Below are 26,081 nucleotides of genomic sequence, written 5' to 3'. Positions count from 1 at the left end.
TCTATATCACCACCTTGTGGTCTCCTAATGCTATTACTCCAGATTGTTAAACAAAAGGCCAGCTGAGTGAATTGGAAAGCATGCAAATTAGGATTCTAATTGAAATGTTGGCAAATTTTGTTATATCAATGTCTCAAAAATATATAGATAAAATAACGTGCCAATCAATAATTGATATATAGATATTTTATGACATCCCTAGATGAAACGAATTAAATTCGACAATTATTCAAATCCAAATGGCAAAACGGCAAAAGTGTGATGATTCAACCGCAAAAGGATGTGTAATTAAACAGATAATAACAGACTTTTTTCATCAGTGTTTTCATTTATACTGTGAAATTCCTTTGCACAGCACTTGAACTGACTAAAATAACTGCAATGTTTTTTTTTAAATTAACAAATAGATTTTCATTTGATTAAAGTTTTATTAATTCATTTGATTAGACAAGAAAATCCAGAAAAACTAAAACATAAAACACAGAATTTGGGAAAAATTAAATGAAATTGAGGAAAAAATAAAGTCACATCCTATATGTGCTCTGCAGCTCAAGTGAAACACCCTAAACATTCTAGTTTACTTTGGTAAGCAATGCTGGAAAGGTATCCTGATTCACCACTGAGCCCGGCTAGCCATGTCAGCCTGGTGCACCTAGCCTGATCTCCACAAAGACATGTGCAAACACAACTGCGTTTACCTCCTAGGCAGGGGCAGGTCTGAGCACAGTCTCCCCAAAATCATCTGCCCTTTGCCAGATCACAAAATGGAGGAGGAGGGGGATGGGAAAAGAGATGCAGGAGTGCATACCACAAACTCATAACTGGAGCATCACTTTTCTTTTTAACCAAGGAAGCTACCTGCTAGCCAATGACTCTGTGGCACTGATCCAAACACTGCTTCAAGCTTTCAGTATATGCACACTGTCAAGATCCACATTCACACACAGACACTTTGTCTTCCTTTATCTACATTTCACACTCACATAAGAAACATTGAGGCAGGTCTGAGCCCAGCCTGCATAGCTAAAACTGCCTCTAAAACCCATTTGATGATCAAAACAACTCTTTACCCATTTCTTAAAAATGGACTTAAAATAAATATTTAGTTAGTTTAACATAGAATTTGGGCACATAACCCCAGTCAAATGGAGGCTCTTGCAAGTCTACAGGCCAAAACAATCATACTACAACAGTTTGTTCCCACTAGCTGTCAGACTACTCAACGTCATTTGGCCAGAAATGATCATACTTAACTGAGTTATTTTTTAATTTTTTTTCAAACCACCATTTTTCTGTCACTAGAAATGTATGAGGCAAAGGAACTTAGGACTTCTTTATAGTGGAGACACAGTACATTTACATTTAAACGAATAGCTCACCTAACAATTAAAATCTCATTTGCGCTTTCACATATTCAAAATTGCCGTTTTGTGACCAGTTAGAAGATATGTGATAACCAATAGCATTTGGCATCACACCTGGTGCAATACGTCTTCATACACCAAGTTTAAATATGTTCGAGTGCGGATGAGATTTAAGAGCTAATGCAGAAGGTTTTCAGTGATTAATAACTTTAATTTCGGATTGCATTCTTACACAAAGCTATAGTATACCTTCAGAAGACCTGGAATCACAAGTTGTTTCAGCTACTTTATTATGGTTTTATGTCCTTTTCGGAGATTATATATATATATATATATATATATATATATATATATATATATATATATATATATATATATATTATTTTTGTGTGTGTGTGTGAACTGTCCTTTTAAGGCATTTTGCAGAAGCACTTATCAAGAGCCAATTACAAAAAGTGATTTAGTGATAAGGTATGAATACATACTAAATAGGCTTGTCAGTCGGCTTGTAGGAGAAATTTCTCCCTTCGTGCTGCAAGCTTTCACATCACCACCCCCCTCTCCACCCTCACACCTCCCACCATGCTTCCCTGCATTGACCTTCCAGAATTTCAAGGAGAATTGATTTTGTTCCTCTTTTTCTGAAACCTTAACAACAGTGGGAAACAATGTCATACCACCCATAAACATCTACAGACCATCGTTCATTGAATTATAAACACTGAATTCTCTCTCTCTCTCTCTCTCTCTCTCTCTCTCTCTCTCTCTCTCGCCAGTCTCTTTTTATTTCCAAACCCAGCAGATACGAGCTTCATAATTCATCCAGACTTCCAATTTTTCAAGGATTTGAGCTCAAACTATTGATAAATGGGAGCTGTTTGTGGATGTGTGTATTTATCATCCAATTGTGTTGACGTATTTCATAAACTGTCTCATTCAAAGGATGACCCCATATAGTTGCTATTGTATAGTCAGGTTTTTATGATTTGTTTGCTCTTGGGAGTCCTGTCTATATAACAAAATAAACCATAGAGCAAACAAGGAGGCTCTGTTACAAAGCTAGGATCCATCCAGCCATGTGCAGCACAGCATTTGAGCAAACACAGATACTAAAGTGAATTTTCCAAGGAAATGCATGATGTTACAAGATCCCACACAGGGACAGCCATGTGCTTAAAAGAGCAGCTCTATGGGACACCTGGCACCAACACACACACATTATACTTAAACCATTAGAGGTTCCATGCAGGCCAGGAATGAGGTATAGTGTGTGTGTGTGTGGGTGGGTGGGTTTAGGTGGTTTACAAGGAAATTGTTTTAGGTTACAAACTGGTAATTACAAGGGTATTATGCTATAAATGTGGTTTATGAGGACATTTCTAGTGTCCCCATAATTCAAATAGCTTAAAAAACATACTAAACAATGTTTTTTTGAAAATGTAAAAATGCAGAAAGTTTTTTGTGAGGGTTAGGTTTAGGGGTAGGGTTAGGGGATAGAATCTATAATTCTTACAGTATAAAAATCATTATGTCTATGGACAGTCCTCATAATGATAGCTGCATCAACGTGTGTGTGTGTGCGCGCACGTGCGCGCGTGTGGCTATAGTTTAAGGACAAATTAGTTATATACTGTATATTATATTACATAAATAATAATAATACAATATACAGTACATAACCAATTTATTTTTATTATTTGATATATATGATATATAATACATTATTTACATATATAATAAAATTTTTATATAAATGTATTCATTTATTCTAATTTATTTATTATTTATTTATTCATAGGTTTAGGCTTTGGGTTAGGCTATAGTATTTATATACAGTATGTCCTAATATATGTCCTAATTTACATAAATTTGATACAATTTAATTTAGGCTAGTAAAGTGTGGCATGGGGGGGCGTGGTCATGTGTTGGTCTGTGGGAGAGAGAGAGTGACCAGAAAGCACAGCAGCCATGAACCGAAAGAGTGGTTGTTAGCTAGAGTGCTTTCTGTTCACTCTCTCTCTCCCACAGACCGACACATGACCACGCCACCCATGCCACATAAAGTTTGTGTCTATCAGGTTTTGCCTACATTGTGATGACCAAATGCCCACAAAAGGACTGTCAAAAATCACCTACATAGTGGGGACCAGCCAATGGTCAGAATTTTAGAAGAAAACTGCTTAATAAAAATTCTAAATAATGTCTTAATGAAAATCTAAAAATGCAAAAAGGTTTCTGTGAGGGTTAGGTTTAGGGGCAAGAAAATCATTATTCATCCTAATAATCATTAGCTCAGTATAAACACATCAAAGTCAGTGTAGTCCCTAACATGAAAGAGAAACAAACGTGTGTGTGCAGATAAAGATACAATTGGGACATTTTCATCTCGCAGTCCAGCACTCTGCTGGGCCACACACAGCCAGTAATGTATTTCCACCTCCCAGAGCTCCTGTTATTGCCAATTCATTAGTGTCTCTTACACCCACTATTGACAGTCTTCTATCACCCAGCCAGTCCATCTGTCCGGCCAAGAGTAATGGCTGGGTTTGAAGGGGAAAGGAGGTAAACCAAGATCTAGGTGCGCTTTAGAGCTCAAGTAGAGTGAAGATCAAGTGCAGTTAACCTGACACATGGAGAAAGAATAAACTGATCTCCTACGATGCACACAGCAGACCTGTCTAAGAGGAAAACACACACGTTGTTTTACTGAGTAATCATTTTTCCCCACCTGGCTGATTTATTGCACTGATCCCCATTTCTTAAAGCTGAAGTATGTTTTCTGTGTTAAAATACTTTCTCAGCATATCCCAGCTTAATATGCAGAGACAACTCTAAGTAAGCCGTTCATAGGTTAACTTTCTCGAAAACTGTAAACACTGTTTCTGTGGCACTATGAAAATTGCTCTGTTTGTTTTGAGCGACCCCCTTAGACCTGCCCCAACAACATTACTCAAACAATGGTGTGAGCTGGGGGCAGGACTATCTCTGTTTAACCAATGACAAATGGGGGGCATTTTCAGAAAGCTGTTTTGAAAACAAAGTTTATTTTAGCAATACCCTTTGGTGGCACCAGTGGCACAGAAATTACATACTTCAGCTTTAAAGATCCCATGAAATCTCTTGACGAATGCTGTTGCATTTTCTTCCAAACAGGAAGTTTTGGTTGGAAATGTAGAAGGGATCTTCCTTTTTTTAAATAGCCAGTAGTCTTTACTTACGTCATGGGAATCATTTTGCTACTTGCTAGTCGTTGCAGGTGGTATTAGGGGGAGGGAGATTCAGATTTGAAAGAAGATTTGATTGGACAAAAAAAAATGTGTAGTGCAGCATGAATCATCAGAATTTTTTTATATATTCGCAGATGAGAAAAACACCTACAGTATACACCGATCAGCCACAACATTACAACCACATGCCTAATTGTGGCGAGCAGGGCGGAGCCGAACGGCGTCTGGGCAGAGTGAGGCCAGGAAGATAAGTAGTGAATGAGTTCCACCTGGGTGCTACACTGGTCTCGCATTCCAGTGAGGGGCAGTGGGAGTATTTAAGGAGAGGAGACAGTGGCAGACGGGGAGAGAGAGATGCACGAAGCTGTCTGTCTGTGTCAGTGTCGATGGTGTAATGCTGAAAAGCAATATGTGTTGCAGCTGCTGCAAAGCAGCTGTGTTGTAGTATTTAATGTACACTGAAAAGTGCCACATTAAAGTGTCCTACATGTTTGTCAAATCGGTCCCAGCTTCCTCCTTTGCCATCCTTGAATTGTTACACTAAAATTGTGTAGGTCCCCCTCGTGCCACCAAAATAGCTCCAACCTGCAGCTCAGAATAGCATTCTGAGATGCTATTCTTCTCACCACAATTGTACAGAGCGGTTATCTGAGTTACCATAGAGTTTGTCAGTTCGAACCAGTCTGGCCATTCTCTGTTGACCTCTCTCATCAACGCTTCCATCTGCTCACTGGAAGTTTTTTTTTTTTTTTTTTTGGCACGATTTGGAGTAAATTCTAGAGATTGTTGTGTGTGAAAATCCCAGGAGATCAGCAGTTACAGAAATACTCAAACCAGCCCGTCTGGCACCAGTAATCATCTATGCGATTATCTAATCAGCCAATCGTGTGGCAGCAGTGCAGTGTATAAAATCAGCTTCAGTTAATGTTCACATCAACGATCAGAATGGGGGAAAATATGATCTCAGTGATTTGGAGAGTGTCATGATTGCTGGTGCCAGACGGGCTGGTTTTAATATTTCTGCAACTGCTGATCTCCTGGGATTTTCATGCACAACAGTCTCTAGAGTTTACTGGTGCCAAAAACAAATAACATCCAGTGAGCAGCAGTTCTATGGACGGAAATGCCTTGTTGATGAGAGAGGTCAACGGAGAATGGCCAGACTGGTTCAAACTGACAAAGTCTATGGAAACTAAGATAACTGCTCTGAACAACTGTGGTGAGAAGAATAGCATCTCAGAATGCTATTCTGCACAGCAGGTTGACGCTGTTTTGGTGGCACGAGGGTGACCTACACAATATTAGGCAAGTGGTTTTAATGCTGTGGCTGATTGGTGTATCTGCTCAAGGTTAATTTTGTTAACTTTTAGAAGTACACTAGTATATAGATCGCTTCAAAGCTAAAAGACAAGGACTACAAAGCCCCTATCTGGTAAATGTTTCCTGGTTTTTTCTAATAGATATTGGATTTTGTTGATGATTATTTTGGACTGAAATCTAGCCAGCTGAGACAAAAACAAAGTCATTTGCAGAGAACACAAACTTAAAGTTTGATTAGGTTATAAAAAGGGAAAAGACTGTGCAGTGGCTAGCCAGAAGTTGTTCAGCCAAACCGCTAACAGGTGCTTAGCTTTAATGGGTGCTGAACCGCACATAAAATCTAACTGAGACTATCTGTCCAAAAGAAAACAGCATGGGATGAACAAGGTAAACAACACAGGCACAGCATAAACTCTGCTTCAGAGTTTAAAAGTGGATTACGTTTAGCATAATACATTTTAAGTTCTGCGACTGCCACAACAGACTTTGAAAATAATAAATTATACATGAGCCAAAAACAAGCCTTCAGCATTATTATTGGTAGTCACTTTCCAAAAGTATAGTTTAGCATTTTATCTGAAGTTCATACTTATACCTACATTATGCTAAAACGAAAGTACAAATTTACCCATAAAAATAATATATGTAAATTGTTTCTCCTAGACTGCAATGAGATTAAATGGAGAGGAAATGGAGTTTGCTGCTTCTCAGATTTGCCTTATGTGAAATAGACCGCATTGATCTCACATGTCTTCTCTGGAGTTTCAGTTGATATCTCAATAATGTCACAGACTGTTCAGTTTTGCAATGATAACAAGTCTGCAAGCAAATGTGAGTGATTTCAATATGAACTCAAACATTTCTTAATTATTCTTCTAAAACCAAATTATCTGTGCTACTGTACGCTATCCATAGAAATTTTATAGCTCTACACTTTTAGGTATGTCAACAACTGTAATTTATGTCTATTTTTATTCCTCCTATTGTCATTATTTCTGCAATTCCATGTGGTAATGCTAGTGGCACAGAAATGACACAAAATCAAATATGACAAATATGGCACGATAAAATCAAACCTCATTGGGTCTCATCATTACAAATCGTGCACGTCATGACGTTTGGTCTCAAGACGTGATGAGAACCAATTAGTTTTTCTGTTATCAACGTTGCCACCATATTTTATTTTAGTGCTTCATAAATTATTTGACTTGAGAGTGAATAACGACTTTAATTTTGATAGTATGATTGCAAGTGCGTTCGAAAAGTGATCTCATTGCTTTATAAAACTTGGAATATAGTGCACGAGTTGTATTGATTATTTCTACGGTAGTGTTATGGTGTGCTATTTTTTTCCTTATTCAAGCATGATTGGAGTCACTATTCACTATCATTATGGCAAAAAAGCCTGTGGAGACAGGCTAAATTCAGCTTTTGTGTTCTATGGTAGACAGAAAGTCATACAGGTTTGGCTGATGTTTGGAATGGACTTTAGAAGACATATTTTATAATTGCTGTGTCATTCTCTTCCAGCCATGCAGAGGAGGTAAAATGCTCAGTAAAATGCTGAGTTGCTCAAACAAACACGTTTTGTTTCTTAACCTCGTGGGACAGGTGAGTGTAAAGGTTGACCACAGCAAAAGAGAGAGAGAGAGAGACAGAGAGACAGAGAGAGAGAGAGCAGATGAGGTGGGAGGGTTGTGTACGACAGATAACCAGGTAGACAGTAAGCGTGAGAGGATGTTGTATCAGAAAGACAAATGTGCTTGCAAGAACAAAAAATCAGAAAGACAGGCAGACAAAGAGACAGCCAACACATTAGAAGAACCTGGGCAGTGTGCCCAAAAGTCACAAAACACAAAACGGATTCCTCTTGGGGAAACGAATAAGGGACGCCACATGTAAATACAGAGAAATATTCTATCTCATTCTTTCCTTTTGTTTGCCTGTTACAGCTCTGAACCTAATCAAAGTCTAATCAAATGAATCCATATAACTTAAATGAAATGAAAACAAGTCAGTTACTTTTCAACTTACCAGTGCATTATTTTTTATCAAATGAAGTGCTTGCAGATCCTCACAGCACATTCAAAAACACAGCACTGGAGTTTTTTTAAATGTTTTTATTATTTACAGTACAAATACAGTATTGCACCATGAAAACACAGTATTAAAGAAAGCACTGATGAACATTTTTATACAGTACAACAACACTTTATATTAATGATATTGCTTATATATAATGTAATACTAATTACTATTGATTTAGTATTATTATTATTATATCTATTAATATTATATTGTATATTACATTTTACTATACAGTAGTAATATATTTATCTAGCAGTTTGTTTGTTTTTTGTTTTTTTGCTTTTATTTCACACTCCTGGTTAAATTGAGCTTTTATTTTGGCAGCTGAATGGTTTTTTGTATGGCAACAGCTTCAGTTCGCTATATGGCTTAATGTGCTTATTAAACCGCTAAAGGCTGCGATTTAATTATATAAATATATAGTCTGCATGTGCTTCGTGCTTAACAGTAAATGAGTGCTTTGTTGGTTGTCATCTATTACACACATGTTGTGTGTTGATTATAAAAAGGTATCAGTGAATGAACATTAAGGGTGTGTGAAGCGTGTGAAGCATGCACCCAATGTGGACTGTATATATTTTTTTCTACATCTCAGCCGTTTGTGGACTAATCATCATACTTGCATATCATGATTTTACCTTGAATATTTGTGCAAACATACATTAATTTGATCTAAAATATGTCAAATTCTGTGACATTCCACGTTTAATAAATAATTAAGTTTTTATGACTGGATTCTGCTGTGTTTTCCATGTCTTGGATTAATGATAACAGAATTTTCCTTTGTGGCTAAATTATTTTAAATGAATTGGCTCTATGAGTTTTACTTATCAGTGTGTGTTCAGACAGACAGTTGTGCAGGTCTGAGTGGGAGGGGTTTGTTCTGACTGCTGACCACAATGGAAAATCCACACTGGGCAGGCGGCAGTGAATGCACATCGCACTGCTGCTGCTCAGGTTACTCACCTTTCCTACAGCAGCCAACCCCACTCTTTGTCTCAGTCCTGCTGATAAAAACACTGGGGCCAGGCGGCATACCATGGCTCCAGAGAGTCAGTGTGTGTGTTTATGGCACTGTGGTCTGTGGCAGAGACTGTATAGGTGTACTTCTGTCTGCACTGAAAATAATAATTTCCTTTATCTTTATTTTTGTCTTGTTTTCCAGTCAAAATATCGAAACATCCTTAAAGCAAGATGAATTAACTTGAGAAGCAAATTGACATCAGAAACTAAGTCTTGTTTTATTTATTTGTTTGTTTGTTTATTTAATAGGGACAATGCACGTTAATGAACATCAGTATTAAAGTACAAGATGTAAACATGCCGGATTTTAGCAACATTGCTAATTTACATATGTAGTCCCTAGGCAGGTAACAAAAACAAAGACATTACAAGTGATAATATACAGATACAAATATACAATCAGGGTTGGGAGGGTTACTTTTGAAATGTATTCCACTACAGATTACAGAATACATGCTGTAAAATTTAATTTTTAACGTATTTCGTTAGATTACTCAAGGTCAGTAACGTATTCTAAATACTTTGGATTACTTCTTCAGCACTGGTAGATTTTTTTCACTTGTTTTGACTATAAAAACTCTGCCAGTACAGTAAGACAAAATACACATGTTAAAAATACATTCTCTGAAAAACCTAAATATCTTATGCAGAGTTGTTTCTAAAACAAGATAAATCAAATTGATCTTGTTTTAAGGATTTTTAGATATTTTTACAGGAAAACAATACAAACATTATTATCAAGAATACGATTTTTGCCCTAATATCAAAGGTCTTACTAGAAAAAAAGAAATTATGATCCAACATGAATATTCTTGATAAAAATATATGATTGTGCCTGGTAACATGCATGTAAAATGGCTAGAAATAGCATTTTAGCTTAGCGTAAAGCTAACAATTTACACAAGATTTATTTATATTTCTTCTGCTTAAAACTTACTTCAAACTTACTTCTCTGTCTGCTCGTATGAATGTAAATCCTCATAAGAAAGTGTTTCACCACTGTTCAAATGCACTTTGGATCGTATCATTTATATGTACACTGCTGTTCAAAAATTTGGGGTCACTTGAATGAAATGTTATGTTAAATCTTAAAAACCTTGTGATCTGAAGGAGTATTCTTAAATGTTTCAAATGAGTTTTGTAGACAAAAATATAATTGTGCCAACATATTAATTGATTTAATTACAAAACTAAAATTGTATTTAAAAAAAAAAAAGTTTTTTGAAATGGATGACCGAATAATAATGAAAAGCAGCCAAGTGCCAGGCATATATGGGAACTCCTTTAATACTGTTTAAAAAGCATCCCAGGGTGATTCCTCAAGAAGATGGTTGAGAAAATGTCAAGAGTACATGTCTGCAAATTCTAGGCAAAGGGTGGAGATGATGCTAAAACTTTGAAGATGCTAAAATATAACATTGTTTTGACTTATTTTGGATTTTTATGGTCACAACATAATTCCCAGGTCCATTTCTGTCATTGCATAGTTTAGATGACTTTACTATTAAAAAAAAAAAAAAAAAAAAAAGAAATAAAGAATAAGTGACCCTAAACTTTCGAACGGTAGTGTATACATTTTTCCATCTGAAAGGACTAAATATTAAATGAAACAAATGACAATAAAATCCAAAGTAATCTGTTCAGTAATCAAAATACTTTTTGAATGTAACTGTATTCTAATTACCAATGATTGAAATTGTAACTGTAGTGGAATACAGTTACTTGTATTTTGTATTTTAAAACGTATTCCTGTTACATGTATTCCGTTACTCCCCAACCCTGTATACAATACATAAGTGACAACATACAGTTACAGATACACCATACTCAAGTAGAAAAGGGCAAAATACATTCTACAACATGTCATGTTAAAAGTGATCACAGATCTGGTTTGCCTTAAACCCTTGTTTGAAATGAGTCATGGGAGATGAGTTTGATATGTAACGTGGTAAAAAGTAAAATACACAAGTAGAGAGAGGCAATATACATTGTGCAGCATGCCAAGTTAAATGTGATCACAAATCTGGTTTGCCTTAAGACATTGTTTGAGTTAAACCTTAAAAGTGGAATATGTAGAGCACTCCCTTATTGCAACTGGTAGGCTATTCCAATATTTACTTCCCTTTACTGACAGCACTGTTTGTCCAAATATGGTGCGCCTATGTGGCACCTCACAGTCCCCTCTAGTGATGGCCACTGTTAGCCCTCTGTTAGCCCTTTGAATGCCACTGTTAGCCCTCTGTTTAATGAATTCATTTAAAGGGGGTGGGGCAAGCCCATGCAAAACCTTATATATAAAACAAGCATATTTTAAACTTTTATAATTCTCAAAGCTCAAAAGATTATGTTTTCCCAAAATGTTACAATGATGAAATGAGAATGTTTTTTTATCAAAAACTTTTATAACTTTCCGTGGCATCCTAAAAAGTGTCGTACCACCTGTAAATGACCAGCTAGTGAAGCAATACTCAATGTGTGAAAAAATCATTATGTGTAGAAACATCATGGTGGCATTAACAGTCCAAAATAGCCTAATTTGCTTAAAATTTTGTAAATTACATTTTATGGTGTTTGACACCTTTTTCACATGACTTTTAAAGGTTAATGTAGAGTCCAATGTGATCCCAAGATACTTGAGCTCATTTAGAATATCAAGCTCCTCTCCTCTCAGAAACACATTAGAATGTGTCACCTCTACTGTTTGTTTTGTAAACATTATACACACCGTTTGTTTGCATTCAATAATAGACTGATTTAGTAAGCCAGTCCTGCACATGGGTCATTGTAGATGTGAGAATTAAGGATGCTTCTTCGATATCATTTGCACGTGTATAACTTTCTGCATCATTGTCAAGGTCCTGTCACTCTGTCATTCTGGGTTTTTGTCTGACAGAACCATGGCATCACCATTCCATGTTTGTCTCATGTTTCATTGTCTGTCTTTGTGTGAGCACGCAGTTTTGGTTGTATTCCCTGCCATGCGTTCTTCGGTCGGTCTTGTTTCATGTCGGGAGCAAGGTGTTTGTATCCTGACTTCCTGTCGGGTTCGGTTTCGGTCTGTGTCAGGATCCAGACACTTGTGTTCCATGTCTGTCTGTTATTGACGTGGGTGCATCGCACTCATGTCATCTTGGCAGCATGCACTCACGTCAATAGTTTGTCTAGCTCTCGCGAACGCGGGTGCGCCTCACGACACGCTCGTGTTGCGTGCCTGGGTCGCAAGCCGTCTTCATGTTGTACTGAGATTCTGAGGTGTCGGTTGTGTGGCCGAACTCTCGCACAGGTGTCCTGTCTTGTTTTTGTCGCCTGTTGTGTGCATCACATGGCGTTTGCCTTGCGATGTACGCTCAGGCTTCGTTTAGTGTGAGAATGCATGGCATCGCTTTGTTTGGCATTGCTACGCATTCTCTCGCCTTGTTTGTCGGTTGGCATGGCCGTATATTGCCTTATTGCCTTGGCTATGTGTGCTCATGCCATTCGGGTCATGCACAAAGTAGATGTCCTAAACGACTTGCCAAAACTATAGTTTGCTAATATTAAATCTGTGGAGTGGTTAAAAAATGAGTTTTAATGACTGGAACCTAAGTGTATGTAAATGTCTGACTTCAGCTGTAAATATATACCACAGAATATTACATCCCATTATAAAAGTCAACTGTGTCATTAACACCACTGGGGCCAAATGTCTCAACTTGCTCTCTTTTTAAATGCACAAGTGCACACACACATGCGGTAAGAAGAGAGAAAGAACGAGACCATGTGAGAGAATAAGAGTTGAGTTAAAGGGCTAAAAGCAGATGCAGAACAAAAAGGAGAAAATAGATCTGGTCAAGGTCATTTAGAGTACATTCAGATAAGAACTGTAAATGAGCAGTTACACGCTCGAAACATATGGCCCGCAAAAAAAGGGAAGTTTATAAAAGCTAATCACACTTAATCAGTATTTAACAATGCCTCCTGTAATGAAGCGTGCTGTTCATCAGAGTGTGTAAGATCATTTTTGTTTACTGGAGTGTAAAATACAAAGACGTGGCGATCCAACTGCATCTGCAATCTAAAGGTCACCACAATGAAAAAAGACTTTGTTTGAAATATCAACACGCTAAAACATCAAATCAGCAATGTCAGAAAACAACTCAGCATGACATACAAACAGAGACCTGACACTACATGGTCACTTAGCTTCGTATGCAAAGCAACACAATTTTTTAAAACCTCATATGTAGATGTGTCCATAAAACAGAAGGTCATAGCAGCACCAAGCATATTTGCATTGATAAAATGGTGTCATGAATAGGTAATCATTTATTAACACCATTAATATGGAACATGGGGTCAACATAAATGAAAATTTGGTAAAGAACACACAGACACTAAGGGAGTGCTTGAAATCATTCCTTCATCAGACTGAGTAACCTACTTGAAAACATTAATTGTCAGACATGACTGATTAGATTGGAGAGACACAGCTGTAATCCGATGGGTTAATGAAGCGATTAGCCCATCTTTCCAGTCACAAACATCATTCCTGCCTCTTTTGATGGGAACAGAGCAGCACGTCTGCGCTCGTCTGTTTGTTCAATGAGGCTAAATTCAAGCACTCCATCACAATTCCACGACTCCTTGCACACAAGGAAAAACACACTCTTTTAAGGTGGAATGTGCGTTACTTTAAAGGTGCACTCAGTAATTTTTTTCTCATTAAAAAGTTTTACTCCTAAAGAAATTAATAGTAATTTTGAAACAGGTATAAAATCATGAGCAATCACATGAGATGAAGACTCCAGTCATATCAGTATCCTTATAAAAACTGTTTTATTCTACATGGAATGGGGGCTGCTATGTTAGATACACATGACCAGCCAAATACTACTGGCTTAATCTCAGTAACCGCATTGATATTGAACACTTTCACTCTTGGATTAAATTAATCATGGCTGACTGTGTATAGTGAATTTCTACAACTAAAAACTATTGATTTTGAATGATGCTGCATCCGAGCCACTAGATGTCACTGTAGGTCCAAGATTACACAAACCCAGATTTACTAGTGCACCTTTTAAAAAGAGTCTATAAAAATGATAAGAAGCAAGAATACATTTTAAAATGAGCACATTTACTTGCACACTCTTAAACAGATTCTGCTTAATTAGCAGACATCATGTAAGGTTATGTAACTATCTTTAACTTTTTTTTTGTTTGTTTGTTTGTTTTTTTTGTTTCTTCACACATAGATTTTTGCCCATTACCCCAATTTTGCGTTGCATGTAAACACCTTAACCAGCATTCTTACTGGCTTATACAAAGCCTGTTTACATTTTGACATCAAAAGCAGAGAATAACCCAGATGATTTCAAATCGCATGTAAACAACTGTGTCTAATTTTTGGAAGGTGATTTTGTGTAGTCATTATCAACATATTGGTGTGCACGTAAACACTCATTTTGGAAGATACTTTGATCCAAAGCGAATTGCATTCAAGGTATACAGTGCATTCAAAGTATACATTCAATCAGTTTGTGTGTGGAATTGAACCCCTGGCATTGCTATTGCCAGCTCCAGCTCCATGCTCTACAACCTGAGCTACAGGACCATACAAACAAGATGATGTGTGTGAATTCTATTGCTAGACATTGACAGAACATGTTGGAAGTGAAGAGAGAATTCTAGACTGATGGTATATCATAGGCCAACACATGCTGCACACTAGAGATTGGAAAGTATACAGCAACATGAGGCTGACTAACTGAGAACCGTACAGCACAACTATAAATTATTTCTGTCTGTAGTAATCATTGTATATGCACACATACATACACACACACAGAGATAGAGAGGGGGAGAGAGAGAGAGAGAGAGAGAGAGAGAGAGAGGGAGAGAACAGACAGATCACACATTACAAGTCCTATAATCATTTTGCCTGGCTCCCTGCAAAACATACCCCAAGGGAAATGCTGGCTAGAAGTGTAGCAGCCCGTCTGTTAAATTAGCCCAGACATGCATTAAACAATGTGGCCTCAACTGGTGTTCCCTCACAGAGCATTACACAAACAAATACACACTCAGCAACACATCCATAACACCAACACAGCACTATGACATGGGGTATAATACAGGTAGACTAAAGCAAACTTGCACATAGACTGTTATTATGATATAAAAAACCTAAAGTTAAGTCACACAATGACAACTTTCTCTTTGACACACACACGCACCACACAGTTGTGTTGCTGCAATAGAGTGCAGAGGCTAAATTCACTCATCCCCTCCAGGAGTGTGAGCTGGCTCAGATGCTGCAGCCTCTAGTCACCACACACACACACACACACACACACACACATATATATTTAGCCTCACAGCAATGGAGAAACTCTGCATAAGCACCCAAAAGACATGTATTGAGGCTGTAAAAAAAACCTCTTATTGTGCACTTGAATTAGTTGTAGAGGTATGGATTTCATTTCAGAACAAAATCATGAAATATACTTGTCATAAAATGCTAAAGAAGATTAAAGGGTTGCTATCTCATGCTAAAAAGATAAGCAAAGACATATGCAAAAACATAATACAATGGAGAAGGCCAACAAATCAACATATTCCCAACCTGACCATATACCTGACAATAACTCAAATAAATTCTGCTGTAAAGTACCGCCATGGAGTTCAACTAAAGTAGTTTGGTTCTTTTGGTGACTGAGATCTTAACCCTGTCCTGTTCCATCTTTGCGTGTTTAAGCCTTCTGAGAAAGGACAAGGGGAGTCTAGCCAGAGGGTGAAACAGCTTGTACAGCCGGATACCCACTACTAGAACTGTGACCTTCCTTGTCAGCCCAAATTGATCTTGAAGAAACCACTTACACCAAACATTACACTAAAGGTATTTGCACTTTTAAGGTTTTCTAATTAAAAAGAGCAGAATTACGGAAGTTAGAAGGAGTTAAAAGCTCAACTGTTAAGAGTTGATATTTCGAAATTCACTTTTGACTAAGGCAACATGGGTGAAGTGAGTAAATCACCTTACCAAAGCTCTGGAGAAGAACGAAAGGAGAACTTACCCAAGATCATCCTGCAAAACCTTGCTCCTGCGATCAGGACCGGCTCTCGCTAAAATTCTAATCCTGGAGAGCACAAGTTCTTTTCTACACTCCTCTGTGTTTCTCCCCCAAACTGAAGTGAGTCAAGCAGCCAGCACGGTTTAAGAGAGAACATAGCGGTCGTCCATCCTGTGTCTCGTATGTTCTCTTTCTTCAGGTGAACGAGCAGTATTTAGAGGGGAGGGATCTTCAGGTCTTCTGCTCTTGTCTCAGGTGAGTCAGAGGGCAATGTGGTGGGAGGGCAACAGATTAGGGGAGGGGGGGGGTCACAAATTCCGAAGCCCAGGTCAGTGAATGAGCTAAATTCCCTGCAGACCGACCAGGACGCACAGTGTTTCTCTAGAGCAGACAACAGATGAAAAGTTTCCCTTCAAGAGGAACATTTCTCAGCAATGCCCCCTTAGTAGCACAGTCAAGCCGGTGTCTGCGCTGCTCTCTCTCTCTCTCTCTCTCTCTCTCTCTCTCTCTCTTTCTCTATCCCTTCCTCGCTCTCTCTCTTTCTTGTTTTAGGGATTGGGTATAACCTAAAGGCACCTTCCCTGCCTGCACTCTGATTGGTGGCAGTCCCAACCAATTGGAGAGGCAGCAGCCGCTTGTCATCCTGCAGAGTGGAAAGCATGGAAGCACTGTTACACTCTCTCTCTCTTTTTTTCCCTCCATCTCTTTCTGTCTCCCTCTCATAATCGGACTGTTTATGACAGTCGGGATGGCGGTCACCTCTCCATATTTTTTGTCCCTCTGTTTCTCTCTTCCTTCTGACACTGTGTGACAGTGAACTCCTCCTCTATCCTTACCTCAAGCTCCATCTCTCCTTTAAATGTACTCTTTCCGTTGCAGGAATATTCATTCTGCTATATTATAGGAGTTTGGGAAAGAGGTGAAAGGGGTGGTAGAGTTTGGAAAAGATGAAATACAGAGCGACAGAGCGGAGGAAGAAGAGGAGGAGAAAGATTAAACTAAATTCAAACTGACAGTCTGATGACATGGAGTGACAAGGAGAAAAGACTGGGACGAAAACGAGAAACTAACAAAGGGAGGATAAATTAAGAGAAAGAGACAAACAGATTGAGAGAAGACGAGAAAGAATGGCATAAGCCACTGTGAGTTATTTAGTAAAGCAGGAACAATTTCAAAACATGTTATTCTCTGGATGAAATGTGCCTCATAAAGAATTCAAAATAGAACATCTTCGGTATGTAAACGATTCAGCTCGGAACTGCGTAGACAACAGCAGCACAAGCAGAGCTTATGGCAGCCTTTCTGATGGAGAAAAGCCATGCTGCAGGGTAGAATCTACCATTTTACAAGAGCTAGAGAATAAAGAGGTGTCAAAAAAGGAATTCTCTAAAGCATTATAATACCACACATAAAGACATGCTCACACACACATGAGCCAGAGGCTAGAAAAATCACGATCTTTTATTTTATCTTCCTGTTTGTTTTCTTTTTTCCCCTCTCCCTGTTCTCCTCCGTTGTCTCTGGCTTGTGCAGTGAGTGGGGAGGTGAATACTAAGGAGGCTGGCTGACACTCTCTATACTACACTGCACAGTCCAAGACATGGAGGAAATAAAGGTGGGTGGGGGGAATTGGATCTATAAGCCCCATTATCATAAGACTACAGGTACATTACACAAGCATTCACACGCATGCTGTCATCTGATCCCAGAAGGCATTCATACACACTATTACACCAGCACCTGAGCAAGCATATATGACCATAATGAGTATGGACTGGTGTGTGTGTGTGTGTGTGTGTGTGTGTGTGTGCCATGATACATCAATGGGTAAACACACTGATACAGGTGAAGCTCTTCATCCAGATCTTTACTGATTAACTGCTCATTGTTGCAGCTTCACTTAATGATTCACTTTGGAAAGGTTAGGAGGAAGGTCGAGCATCCTGGTTCGTCAACTGTGGATACAAATGGTGACAAAGCTAACGCAAAGCACCTGGCTGTGTATCAGAATGATAGAATGAACATTTGTTGACCTTCTGGGCCTGTGAATGTCAAAGCATTAATGTTAGGAAGTCCAACAAATTTGTATGAAATGGTTATTTTAAACAGTTTGTTTCAATTAATTGGTTGGAAAAATTGATTCATTCATGGCTGTAACCAGCTACGAGGATTTTTCATATTCAAAAATAAAATTTTAAGCTATTACTGAACAACATGAGACTGCAATTATAGGTCAGTTAATATCTTATTTTACGATATAGTGCAGCGCATTGAATCTTTAATCGAATACTTATTAAAAAAAGTTTAAATATCATTAATTGCCGTAAATTACTGTCCAGAGGTCCAGGCCGCGGCTAAAGCACCACATACATGGCACTGTCACGTGCCACCTGTCACTCTTCTCAACGCTGATCAGGGTGGAACAATAACAGTCATATATTATTTCATTATATTATTATTATTTTCTTTTCATTTTTTCTGCTTGTCTACATCTTGCATTTTGACTGTGTGCATTAGTTTTCTCCTCTGTGTTTTACACGGATTATTAAATCAATCTCAAACATATGTTAATCAGGAACCAACACAAGAACAGCAAACAATTGCAAGGAATTAGTCAGGCTGATGGAGAAGGTTAATGAGTTAGGAGGCTTGCATCCAAACGCTAGTGGAGGTCAGTGAGAAAAGAGAATCCGGTAGATACTGTTTCGAATGCAGGTAGAACAGCGAGCAACACACACACTTTGGTTCTAGCTGTAGAGCCCCCACAGCAGGGCGTTTGGGCGACATCTCAGCAGCATACTCGCTCAGCAAAGCGATACCACTCTCCCGTTCCTGTTAGGGTTTCCAATCGATTCTCCCCACTCAGTGATGCACCCACTGAGAATCATGTTGTAAGTGCCCTTGTTATTGTTGACTCTATTGTAAGGAACATGGAAATAGAGTCTCCAGCCACTATTGTTAAATGCATTTCAGGGGCTCAGGCGTCTGACATCAGATAATGAAAATGACACATTGGGATTAGCATTTATCGATATTCTCAACTCTCTTGGAGTCTAACAAAATGAGACAGGACCAACTTGTTGCCATAATAAAACACTAGATTTAATATGGAGTTGATGTTGATACTATAGAAATTCTGCCGCAGAGCGATGACGTCTCAGATCATTACCATCTCATTAGCTGTGATCAGCTAATGTTACTGAATCTACACCACACTATTGTTCAGGTAGAACTATTCTTTCAACCACTAAACATAGCTTCACTAGTAGTCTTCCAGATCTATCTCATACACTCAGTAAGCCCAAAGTCTAGAAGAACTTGAAGTAATAACAGAAAAGTTAAATACAGTCTTCTCTAGCACTCGATTATGTCACCACCCTTCAATTAAAGAAAATTAAAGAAAAAAGCCCCACACCGTGGTACAATGATCACACTCACGCTCTCAAGAGAGCAGCTCGGAAAATGGAGAGCAAGTGGAAGAATACAAAATTAGAGGTATTCCGCGGTGCATGGAAGGATAGTGTCTGTAGCTACAGACAAGCACTAAAAGCTGCAAGCACTATGCGGGTCAGCATATTTTAGCAAACTCACAGAAAATAACCACAACCATCCAAGGTGTTTATTCAGTAATGTGGCTAAATTGGTTAGGAATAAAGCATCAACTGAACCAGATATTCCGTTGCAGCATAATAGTAATGATTTCATGAATTCAATCCTTCACTGTTATAGGTCATGAAGAGCTAACAAAACTCACTGAAACATCAAAAGTCACAACATGTATGTTAGAGCCAATACCAACTAAGCTCTTAAAAGAGATATTCCCTGTAATCTCAGAACCTCTTCTTAATATTATTAACTCATCGCTATCCTTAGGACATGTCCCAAGAAACTTTAAAAGGGCAGTTATCAAAACCCTTATTAAGAAGCCACAGCTTGATTCTGGAGAACTGGCTAATTATAGACTGATTTAAAATCTCCCGTTTATGTCAAAAATACTAAAAAGGAAGTGTCCTCCCAATTATGATCATTTCTATAGAGAAATAGTATATATTAACAATTTCAGTCAGGATTTAGACCCCATCACAGTACAGAGACTGCACTTATCAGAGTTACAAATGACTTGCTCTTATCATCTGATCGCGGCTGCATTTCTCTTCTAGTGCTTTTAGATCTTAGTGCTGCCTTTGACACCATAGATCACGACATTCTCTTGAATAGGCTTAAGAATTATGTTGGCATTTGTGGACTTGCATTAGCATGAATTAGGCCCTATTTAGCAGACCGTTACCACTTTGTCTGTGTAAATGAGGAATTTTAAAATCAAACAAAAGTTAAGTATGGAGTGCCACAGGGATCAGTTTTAGGGCTTCTGTTTTTCTCCTTATATACGCTTCCCCTGGGAGATATTATCAGGAATTGTGGAATAATTTCCACTGTTATGCCAATGATCCCCAACTTTATATTTCTTTGAAACCCGACAAAATTTCACAATTCTCCAAAATACCAAATTGTGTCAATGAACTCAAATATTGGATGGCCAGAAATTTACATCTACTCAATTCCAACAAAACAGAGGTACTAGGTAGGGGTGAGTTGGGGTCAGGCAGCCTGAGAAGAGGGTCCAGGAAGGGGGTGGGGTCCAGCGGCCTTAGAGGTGGCTCAAGGTAGGGGGTGGGGTCAGGTGGCCTAAAAAGAGAGTCCAGGAAGGGGGCAGGGTCCAGAGGCATGGGAAGCGGCTCAAGGTAGGGGGCGTGGTCCGGTGGCCTGGGAGGAGGGTTCAGATAAGGGGCAGGGGCAGGTGGCCTGGAAGGAGTGTCCAGGTATGGGTCGGATCTGGCAGCCTGGGAGGCAGCTCAAGGTAGGGGACGGGATCAGGAGGCCTGAGAGGAGGGTCCAGGTATGGGGCGGGGTCTGGCAGCCTGGGAGGCAGTTCAAGGTAGGGGACGGGGTCAGGCAGCCTGAGAGGAGGGTCCAGGAAGGGGGCAGGGTCCAATGGCCTGGGAAGAGGCTTGATGACAGGGATGAGGTCAGGCAGGACAGCGGCAGGCACTGGGAACTGGACAGGCTCAGGGAATGGGACAGGTTTAGGGCACTGGATGGACTTGTCGACAGCCACAGGGAACTGAACAGGCTCATCAACGGCCACAGGGAACTGGAAAGGCGGCTCCAGGACGGGAGCGAGAACAGTCAGCTCCAGGACGGGAGTGAGGACAGATGGCTCCAGGACAGGAGCAAGGACAGACGGCTCCAGGACAGGAGCGAGGACAGATGGCTCCAGGACGGGAGCGAGGACAGATGGCTCTAGGATGGGAGTGAGGACAGATGGCTCCAGAATGGGAGCGAGGACAGACGGCTCCAGGACGGAAGTGGAATCAAACAGGGAAATAGCCTCCTTGGCCGTGAGCACTGGCAGTGACTGGGTAATGACCTCCATGGCCGTGAGCACAGGCAGAGACTGGGGAATGACCTCCGTGGCCGTGAGCATGGGCAGAGACTGGGGAACGGCCTCCGTGGCCGTGAGCACGGGCAGAGACTGGAGAACGGCCTCCGTGGCCCTGAGCACTGGCAGCGGCAGGGGAACGGCCTCTGTGGCCGTGGACACTGACAAGGGAACAGCCACCGTGGCCGCAGTGTTGTAGTTCAGCCCGTCTGCTGTTCTGAGGAACTCGCCGGCAAAAACCCTCACATCCGCCTCCCCCTGATGGAGGGAAAGTTAGTCAGGCAAGCTGGGCTGAACACTCTCTAATTGACCCCCAGGGGGGTGAGAGATGGAAAAATGAAGACGCCCATCGCTACTGCTGAGTCCAAAAATGGCCAGATCGTTTCGTCAAATGCAGAGTAGTGATATGGGCTTTTATTAATTGAAAAAATATAACAAAAACAAACAAAAACTGCCCCAAAGGGGAAAAACGCAGTCCAGGGCAACAAACCACATGACGGGCTGGACTGGAGCAGGGCTGGAATAAGACAAACAGGACAGGACAGGAACCGACTGACAGAGACCTAACCGGGAAACGTCCACAACGAACTGGCACAAGACAAAAAACACAATAGGGTTAAATAGGGAAGAAAAGTGTGAGGGTGAGTAATTGATGACTGAATTTTCAATGTGAGGGTAAGTAATTGATGACTCAATTTTCATTTTTACGTTAACTATCCCATTAAGTTTTATTAATTAGAGTATTTATTGTAATTTGATGTTTTACAGGTCATTTAGTAAGTGAGGTTTTAACTAGAACCAATTCAACCAGTTCAGACAGATGTGTGAAGGAAACGTTCCATTTGTTTTGCGAACTGATTAAACCAGTTCATTGAAAAAACCAACTCAATTCAAAGAATTATTTGTTCATGAATCGGACATCACTACAAAGCACTGATAAGCAGGTTGATTAGGTGGGGTGGTCCTGTACTGGCAAACTGAGTGATGGCTAGGTGGACAATGTGTCGGTGCAGACGGCATTGCAGAGCGCACAAGGTAGTGTGACCGTGTGTGTGTGCATCTCATCAAAAGAGGGGATATGGTTTCCTCATTAGTTGTGTTGGGATCAATAATTCAGAACAGGGCCTTGTTGAGCTCAATGGTCCAAGCGCTAATGTGCTGTCTACCCGTTTGGGACTGGGACCCAGCAGGACTTTAATGGATGTCATGATGAGAGGGTGAAATCCAAGAATGGGGATCCTCTTGCACACCCTGGCTCAGTGTGAGTGTGTGTTTGTGTGTGTGTGTGTGTGTGTGTGTGTGTGTGTGTGTGTGTGTGTGTGTAGAGAGAGAGAGAGAGAGAGAGAGAGAGAGAGATCTGGGATGGGTATGGTCACAGTGGATGGATGGATGGATGGATGGATGGACTCTAAAAGAAAGGAAAATCATCCCACACAATGAATTAATACTGTATTGTTAAGTAGAGGTCAACAGTCTTGTTTGAGAGCTTAAAACACTTGGTTCTTCTATGTTTTGGTATAGTAAATTTTGAATAGTGGTTAAAGATCTAGGTTGTCCATGGAAAGATAGTTGGTTCAAACTCTATAAGGGGCAGTCCAATCCAGGGCAACAAGGACCCTCAGATGTTTAACCCTTAATTAATTGGGAAAATGACAATAGTTGTTGACTGGGGGACTGTTTGTGTAATAAGTGGACTGTAAGTACTGTAAACTCTGTAACAAATGTAGCAAAAGCACAAAACAGATATTGTACATTTCCATCGTTCTTGCCCAGGAAAAAATATACAATTGACCCTTTCGCTAAAATGCCAAAATTGCAAAATAATAATAATAATGTTATAATTGTTTAAGTACCAAAAGTGTATAGGGTCTCTAGAGACCCGAGGTACTGTATGTAAGGGTGTCGTTTCTTTTTTTTTTTTTCACTTCCATAAATCTTTTTTATAATTATTTCATATATATTTAAGTTTACTATCACATGATATCTATTTCTTTGTGTATTACAAGAGAAATGAGTACTATATTCATACAAATAAATACTATCTCACATTGAATTTCTGTGCAACAATGAACTGTCAACAATAGTGAATTATCAGTATTTTATATATGTACACACATACATAATATACATGTTATTTCTTACTCAAGGTGGCACTGTTTGAGTGATTGACTTGATTTATATTTGACATTGCTATTTGACGAAGAAACAACATCTAAGTAAACATATAGCAAGTACAACACATGAACAGTATGATATGACTATTGTCATTTGGGTGTACTACTGAAATAATGTTGTGCATCTATTTTGACTCAACAAGTGCCTGAGAAAATACACATTAAGATACACATAAGCTACACATAAGTTACACATATATTACACGTGTAGATTATGCGTTATATGCAGCTCAATATGTGTTTGACAGCCAGTTGCATCTCATGAAATGTTTAATTTTACACTTTCTGGGCATTTTGTACATCCATTTTGGTAGATAAAAGTGCTGGGTCTCAAAAGACCCAAATATGTAAGAGTGTTTTGGGAAATTACCATGTATTTAAGGGTTAAGCAAAATTTAAAAAGTAAAACAACATGCCCCAATCTGAATTGCATGAAAATTACCTTTGTCCTAAAATGCATATGATCCTTTTAGTAAAAAAAATCTGCCTTTATAATAGTTCATTATAGTTGCCCGTGCCTTAATGTATGCCAGTGTGGTTTTATTATGTTCATTTGTTTACCCAAGAGCTATAACAAAAATATCATGACAGAGAAAATTTATGTTTGAAAAAATATTCTATGGTTTTGAAATACCAGTGTTTAAATTCAACATAGAAAACTTATTTTTTCACTCCAAATCTTATTGGTACTGAGATATATTCTTTGTAGCAACTTCTCAGTGTGACAACTAGCACCTAATCATGTACCAAAATGACACAGGAATAGCATTAATTATGTCTAGCCATTAATTTCATCAGGCGCCCGTTTTAAAGTTGTCTGTGTTATGACAAACAACCAGACGTTGGGGATGAAACATGTACATCCAAGGCTCTGGAATGTGTATAGTGACGAAAGGTCGGAACAAGCATTAAACTGAAGCTCAAACCTGGTACGAGGCCCTATGACCTAAAACCTGCACTCACTCTCTTTATTTACTGTCCAAGGGAGTAGGCCCAGATGCAAATATTGGATATGTGTGATTGCATACTGTACAACAATACTACTCTAACTACAGTATTTTTGCAGTATACAGTATGTATACTACTAACAGTAGGCTATGCAAATTTTCTGAATTCTGAATTCATGAATCTCAACAAATGCCTACATTTGCCAAATTGTGCAGTATACAACCAGAGTGAGCACACTGCTCTGAATACTGTATCTTACAATATAATGTGCTCGATTTGACCTTTAATTTCCAGAGAGACGAATGAACCAGAGGTAATATCAGCAGTGATTTTAATATCTTTTTCTTGACTCATTGTTAACCGCACTGCCTGTCTTTTTTTTTTCCAACACAAAATTGGATTTAAATGTAAAAAACATTTATATATACAAAATAATGTCACCCACTGAATGTACACACTGAGGCCATGTGATTAAAATATAACATTGTTGTCACGGTTTGTGCAGGGGTGAGGTGAGAGAGGGAGGATCCAAATGCAGAACTTTTAATAATAAACAAAAGAGAATACAACTATGAAGGTCAACATAAACTTAACAGTGTATGCTGGCTTACTACGCTCTACATACGAACAAGAACCATCGAGGAACAAGAGAAACATGAGGGTATAAATACACATGGACTAATGGGCTAAACTAGACACAGATAAAAACAATGATGAAGGGAACCAGGAAATAAGACATGAAGGCAAAAATACATTTCAAATTTAAGAGTCCACTGAGAAATGTCAACATAAGTCTTTGCAAACATATGGACGATGATGATGACGATGAAGGACGATGCGACAGAACCCCCCACCCGCCCCAAAGGGAAGGGAACTGGTGGAGGATCAGGAGACCAGGAAAGAACTGGCAGAGGGTGGAGCCGCTGAAGGTAGAGACCCTGAGGAAAGAACTGCCAGGAATGAAGGCTCAGGGGGCAGAGCTGCAAGAGGCAATGGCTCAGGGGGTGGAGCCACAGGAGGCAGAGGCTCAACAGGCTGAGCCGCAGGAAGTTCAGGGGGTGGTGCCACAGGAGGCAGAGCCACAGGAGGCTCAGCAGACGGAGCCGCAGAAATCTCAGGGAATGACGTCACTGGAGGCGGAGCTGCAGTAGGCTGCTCAGGAGATGAAGCCACAGGATGCTCAGGGGATGGGTCGCAGGAGGCAGAGCCATTGGAGGAGGAGTGGGCAGAGCTGCTGGAGGAGGAGCAGGCGGAGCCGCTGGAGGAGGAGCAGGCGGAGCCGCTGGAGGAGGAGTCTCAGGGGGCAGAGCCATGGAAGAATCGAGGGGCAGAGCCATGGAAGATAGAATCTCGGGGAACTGGACAGGCTTGGGGACAGCCTCCATGGTTGTGAGCACTGGCAGTGACAGGGGAGCGGCCTCTGTGAGCGCGGGCAGTGACAGGGG

General features: G+C 39.6%; 1 protein-coding gene across 3 annotated transcripts in view; it reads right to left on the bottom strand.

Moving 5' to 3' along the window:
- Nucleotides 1–26,081, bottom strand: part of LOC127420136 (zinc finger protein 385A-like) — a 161,718-nt gene that overhangs the window by 121,432 nt on the left and 14,205 nt on the right. Inside the window, exon 1 of one of the 3 annotated variants that reach the window (XM_051662173.1) lies at nt 16,078–16,517. The exons of the other annotated variants lie outside the window; for them this stretch is intronic. Coding sequence (XP_051518133.1) covers nt 16,078–16,087 — 10 coding nt within the window. The 5' untranslated portion in view covers nt 16,088–16,517. Of the gene's footprint in view, nt 1–16,077; nt 16,518–26,081 lie in introns of those variants that run through there. 3 annotated transcript variants of the gene reach the window in all.

The sequence above is a fragment of the Myxocyprinus asiaticus genome, chromosome 29 (assembly GCF_019703515.2).
Source record: "Myxocyprinus asiaticus isolate MX2 ecotype Aquarium Trade chromosome 29, UBuf_Myxa_2, whole genome shotgun sequence".
Taxonomy (NCBI): domain Eukaryota; kingdom Metazoa; phylum Chordata; class Actinopteri; order Cypriniformes; family Catostomidae; genus Myxocyprinus; species Myxocyprinus asiaticus.
This window is presented reverse-complemented; position numbering and strand designations above follow the sequence as displayed.